Below are 6417 nucleotides of genomic sequence, written 5' to 3'. Positions count from 1 at the left end.
GTGCATGGGGTCGCTATGAGTCGGAAACGACTCGACGGCACTTAACAACAACAACAACAACAGGGGTGGGAGGGGAAAGGAGGGAACACTGTTAGATAGATAGAGATAAATATTGATTTGGGTGAAGGGAAGGGCAATGTACCAAATGTGAGGGATCAACAAGGTGGCACTGAGGAAGAGGAACACATAGAGGTGCATGGGAGGTACAGACAACAAAGATGAACTCTTTTGCACATACAGGTGGATAGATGGGTGGACAGGCTGAACTATTAGGTATGTCTATGCATGGTGGGGTGTACCCAAGACCATGTATAGGGTTGCCAGACAATGTTTCTATAAGTGTATTGGTATGTTCTTTAAGAATTCCCAGGTATATAGTAGAGCTGACAAGGGACAAGTTGTAGTCACTTCTTGGCCACAGCCAGCTACCCAAAGAGAGAGAGAGAGTAGTTGGACCTGTGGGCTTGGGACCATTGTCACAAGGAACATCAAGCTCAATTGGCATAACATACTATACAAAACATTGTTCCACTTCCTACTTTGGTGAGTAGCGACTAGGATCCTAAAAGCTTGCAAGCAGCCATCTAGATCCAACTATGGTTCTCTCCTTGTCCAGAGCAAAGAAGAGTGAAGAAAACCGAAGATGCATGGAAACAATTACTCCAAGGGACTGGTACACCATGTGATCCTCAGCCTATTTGACTATGAGACCAGAAGAACTAGATGGTGCCCAGCTACCACTGTCACCCACTCGGAAGGGGAGCTATGTAGGAGATCCTGGATGGAGTAGGAGAACAATGTGGAACAAAATTCAAAATCATTAAAGAAAAAAAAAAAAAAAAGGACCAGATTTGCTGAAACCCCTGAGACTATGGCCCTAGCTGTTCTTCAGGTCTGGAACTAAACCCACCCCTGTGACTTATAGGCAAGCAAAAGAACATTTACATTAGGTAGATACACTCCTTGGAGAGATCAATCATGGGAGAATAGAAGGGCTGTGTATGCACAGGCAGACAGCTCGGTGGGGTGGGGTAGGGTGGGGGGAGTGTATGGGAGGGAAGGACACGGGTAAGAGGTAACTATGTGGAGGAAGTGGGAGGGGAGCTGATCTATTTATTTATGTTGCTACTTAAACAATATAGCAATAAATAAAATTCCAACATTTCCTGTTTGGATAATTTCCTAACAGTCGAATATTGTCAAATAATACATACATTTAAAAATATTCACCTTCCTGAAATATTGTACCTATTTACAAAACCTCCTCCTCCAACTCAGAATGAGAACTTGTTTTATATTTAAAAGGGAAAAAAATAGGTTATGTATTAATGAAATACTGATAAAATATGATGAACCTATAGATTATGGAAAATCCAATTTTAAAGACAATTTTCCTCACTTGTCAAAATTCACAGGAAGTAAATTCAGTTTTATGACAAAATTCAGTATAACATATATAGATAAATAAAATCTATTAGTGAAATTATATGTTAATGGCAATGACTAGAATAAAATATCTTTCCTGATTAATGCACCACAACTTTATTTTAAAGTTTAAAAACATTATGAAATTTATCCAGTAAATTGAACCCACAACTGTGGTTTCCAGCCAAACAAAGTACAGGCATGTGAGTTAAACATTTACCTCAAGTAGACACACGCCCTGGAGAGAACAATCATGGGAGAAGGAAGGGCTGCTTATGCACAGGGAGATAGCTCAGGGTGCAGAAGAGTATGAAGGGATGGACACTGGGAGGAGGTAACTATGGGGAGGAAGTGGGAGGGGAGCTGCTGCATTGTAAATTTTGGTCAATGACATGAGACAAAGTATATGTGAACTGCTGTATGAAAAGTGAATTTACTCTGTAAATCTTCACCCAAATCCTAATAAAAAAAAAAAAAATTTATCCAGTAAAACAGCTTTATATTTATAAGGCAGTTTTATAGCTGCCTTAGCTTGTTTTGAAAGTAACATCTTTCCAAATCAAAGTTGGATCACGTGCAATAAAAGATGCTATTCCATTCTTTACAGGCATAAACCAAAAAAAAACACACTCACTGCCGTTGAGTCGGAACCGGCTCATAGTGATCCGTCCTTGGGTTTCCGAGGCGTTATCATTACGGAAGTAGATTGCCCCATCTTCCTTCTGAGGAGTGGCTGGTGGGTTTGAACCACCAGCCTCTGGTTAGAAGTCAAATGCTTTAGACAGTACGCCACCAGAGCTCCCTTTATAGGCATACTTATGCTTTTGTAACTACACTAGAAGTTCACACACACACAAAAAGGATGTATTTTCACTACACCTTAAATGAACATAGATAATATTTCCATGTCGATCCACATTGATTTTTCCAGGAATGCAAGGAATTCTTCTTTCTGTTTCCTTTGTTAAAAGTTTCTTACACAAATAGCATCTAAAACATGAAGAAGATATAAAAACACTCAAGTAAAATTTAAATGTAGTAAAAGTGGAGAATTCAGCTGCATTATATAGCATACCAAAGAACACATTACCATACCTGTATAACGTGGCTGCGTTACTCCGAGAATCTGGATTCACATACTCAGGATCAAACAGTCTCTCAATCTTCTTACAAAAAAGTTTACTATTAACAACAAATGACCAACAAATTACTTTTCTGTATTTACTTTACTAAAGTTACTTGATATTTGTTAAGATAAACACTGATATGTCTGTACATGTGTAAATGAGATTAATAAATCCTTAAAGAGCTTCCCTTTGGGAGTTCATAATACATTTTTGGTGTTCTACTACGTAAACAAACCTATTAATGAGTACTGCTTGATCAAGAATCAGTTTTTACAAGAAACTAACACTTATAGATATCTATCATTTAGCCCTTTCTTAATTGTAAAAAAATTATTATAATTAAGATAGCATGTTACTGATACAGGATAGATAGACCAAAATCAACAAAACAAAATGGAGATCTCAGAAACAGACTTCCCATACACAGACCTTACAGTAAAGCTGCTGCTACAACCCAGTGGAGAAAGGATGGCCTATTCCGTAAATGGTGCTATGTCAACTAGATAACCATTTGGGAAAAAAGGAACCATGACACTTACTTCATACCACACACAACAATTAATTCAAGATAGGTAATAGAAAAAACATAGGAGAATATCTTCACAACTTTTAGGTAGGCAAAGATTTCCTGAACAAAATACAAAGAACACTGGTCTCTTGCTAGAAAATCTCACCCAGTTCCTGGCTTCAAACCTCATTTTCTCTTAAATAGCTATTTTAAGTCCTGACCTGTGATTCAACTCCAGACTTGTATATCCAGCTATTTCCCTGCTATTTCCACTTGAATGCCCGATAAGCATATTGTTGTTGTTATGTGCCGTCGAGTCGGACGCGACTCATAGAGAATATTAGTAAGATCCAAATCTATCTCGATTCCCAGTCTTTCCTTGCTCCATAAATGGCATCGCCTCCAAGCTCAAAAACCTAGTAATTACCCTTGAATCCTTGCCTTTTCTCCATCATTTTGTTATAAATCTGTTAAATCATTCTAACATACCCTAAATTCATCTACTTCTTTTGAGCTCCACTGGTTCCACTCTAGTCCACCTGTCATCTTTCACCAGACTATTGCACTAGCCTTCTCAATCATCTCCTTGCTTCAATTCTCATGCCCCTACAATCTGTTCTTGCAACTAGAATGATCTGTGAAAATTAGATCATGTCACTTTTCTGCTTCCAATCACACTTAGAATAAAATATATCCTCCTTGTGATCGCCTAAATAGCTCCTAAATGACACGACCCTTGCTCACCTCATTTCATGCCACTCTTCCCATCTATACAAAAGCCTACCTTACTAATTTTTAACGTAAGTTACTACCACAACATATTCATGTTCATTATATAAAATAACCAATTTAATTATTAATTTTTATCTTGTACCACTGGCTCTACATTACTTAAAAAACACTAGAGTAAAACAGAAATACATTTCTTCTAACAGAAACATCAGGTTAAAAATTAAATTTTTAAAATTACCTCCTAAACTTATCTTTCTTGTCCTTTAAATCATCAACTTCATTGTGTGTGAACAGATCAGCTATACGTGTAAGAAGATTTGCATTAATACAGTTCATGTTGCAGGTGGTAGCTACTATGGCATTCATATTTTTGTGGCAATATTGAATACATTGTTCAACCTGAAAACAATAAAAATTAACGTTGAAAATAGTAGCACCAAGTTTCATCAATACTTTCAAAGATAAAAAGTTACTAAAAGCCCAATCTATCTATGTATTGCTAGGGACTAACTGGATTTTAAGGAGCTCTGGTCGTGCACTGGTTAAAATATTCGGTTGCTAACCAAAAGGTCAGTGATCTGAACCCACCAGCCACTCCACAGGAGAAAGATGAAGCAGTCTGCTTCTGTAAAGATTTATAGACTTGGAAACCTAAGGTGTAGTTCTACTCTGTCCTAGAGGGTGGCTATGAATTGAAATAGATTCAATGGCAGGGGTTTTGCCTATCTGGGTTAACATGTTGTGTTGTTAGGTACCACTGAGTCAGCTTCAACTCACAGCAACCCTATGTACAACAGCCAGCAGGTCAAATTTGTAAAACACATATGCATATACCTGGAAAAAGAATTCTCAACCTTATTGTAATATTTAAAACATTAAGTAATGATCTTCCTACATAGATGTGGCAGGTATAAAACTTAGTCTACAAACTCAAGTGTACAGGATACGTGACTTTCCATAACTAAGTGATAATTTTAAGCCTCTCTTTCTCTGGGTGGGAGAAATAAAATTTCAATCATTCAGGATTTCCTTAGTTGTGCTGGGTTCCTCTCTGACTTCTTCCCTTCTCTCCAATCTGAAGTATATGTATTTACTTTTTGAAGATGTAGGCTTTGGTGGGGGGAAACTGTTGTTGTTGTTGTTAGGTGCTATCAAAGTCAGTTCTGACTGCTAGTGATCCAACATACAACAGAATGAAATACTGCCTGGTCCTGTGTCATCCTCACAATCGTCATCATGTGTGACGCCACTGTTATAGCCACTGTGTCAATCCATCTCACTGAGGGTTTTCCTCTTTTTCACTGACTCTCTACTTTAACAAGCATGATATCCTTTTCCAGGCCTCCTGATAGCATGTCCAAAGTATGTGGGATGAAGTCTCACCAGCCTTGCTTCCAAGGTGCATTCCCAGATGCATTCCATAATACCAGTTGACTGAGTGGGGAAGGCTAAGAAGTACAAGGTGTTGTATGTACTTCCTCCAACACAGATTCGTTCATTCTTCTGGCAGTCCGTGGTATATTCAACATTCTTCGCCAACATCATAATTTAAAGGCATCAGTTCTTCTTTGGTCTTCCTTATTCCTTTGTCCAGATTTTACATGCATATGAGGCGACTGAAAATACCATGGCTTGGTTTCAGTTCACCTCAGTCCTCAAAGTAACATCTTTGCTTTTGTACACTTTAAAGAGGTCTTTTGCAGCAGTTTGCCCAATGCAATATTTGTTTTCTTGACTATTGCTTCCATGGGTGTTGACTGTGGATCCAAATAAAACAAAATCCTTGACAATTTCAATCCTTTCTCCATTTATCGTAATGTTGCTTATTGGTCCATTTGTAAGGATTTTTCTTTATGTTGAGATGTAATACATACTGCAGTCTTTGATCTTCATGAGGAAGTGTTTCAAGTCCTCTGTGCTTGCAGCAAGAAAAGCTGTATCATCTGCATATCGCAGGCTGTTAATAAGTCTTCCTCCAATCCTGATGCTACTTTCTTCTTCATATAGTCCAGCTTCTCACATTATTTGCTCAGCATACAGGTAGAATAAGTAGCACTGGCTAATGATATACCCTTTCAAAATTTTTGTTTCTGGCATTAAAATGATCCTTTGGGGCTTAGGTTTCAAAGAACTCTTTTAATTTTTTATTTTTCCTCTCTATAACTCCTTCCTGAGGCAATTAATACCAGTTGACTGAGTGGGGAAGGCCAAGGAGTAGAAATACTATATTGTTGTTGTTGTTATCTGCCATGGAGTCAGACCTGACTCATAGCAACCCCTCCTTGGGTTTCTGAGGTGGTATCACTATGGAAGTAGATTGCCCAGTCTTCCTTCTGAGGAGTGGCTAGTGGGTTTGAACCACCAGCCTTCTGGTTAGTAGTCAAGTGTCTTAGGCACTACACAACCAGAGCTCCCAGAAAGACTATAGGGAACTGATAAAAATCTAAGCAATCAAATAAATAATGAAACTTTACTTCTGCTAACATAACAAAGGAGTATCCTGTTGCCCTGTGTATTTTTATCAGGAGTTAAAAGCAAATGCTGGGAGGCGGGGCAAGATGGCGGACTAGGCAGAAAGATTGCACAGACCCTCTTCAACAAAGAAAAGGGAAACCAATTAACACA

General features: G+C 38.3%; 1 protein-coding gene across 1 annotated transcript in view; it reads right to left on the bottom strand.

The window, feature by feature from the left end:
* SANBR (SANT and BTB domain regulator of CSR) overlaps positions 1-6417 on the bottom strand; it is an 88350-nt gene that overhangs the window by 57815 nt on the left and 24118 nt on the right. Inside the window, exons 6-8 of the mRNA XM_007938044.1 lie at positions 4031-4191; positions 2521-2607; positions 2305-2415 (exon numbers count right to left, since the gene is read on the bottom strand). Of these exons, the coding sequence (XP_007936235.1) occupies positions 2305-2415; positions 2521-2607; positions 4031-4191 (359 nt within the window). The remainder of the gene's footprint in view (positions 1-2304; positions 2416-2520; positions 2608-4030; positions 4192-6417) is intronic.

Source organism: Orycteropus afer, unplaced genomic scaffold (genome assembly GCF_000298275.1).
Source record: "Orycteropus afer afer isolate SDZICR_OR568_19922 unplaced genomic scaffold, OryAfe1.0 scaffold00046, whole genome shotgun sequence".
Lineage (NCBI taxonomy): Eukaryota > Metazoa > Chordata > Mammalia > Tubulidentata > Orycteropodidae > Orycteropus > Orycteropus afer.
The sequence above is the reverse complement of the archived record's forward strand: the minus strand, read 5'-3'. Positions and strand labels throughout refer to the sequence as shown.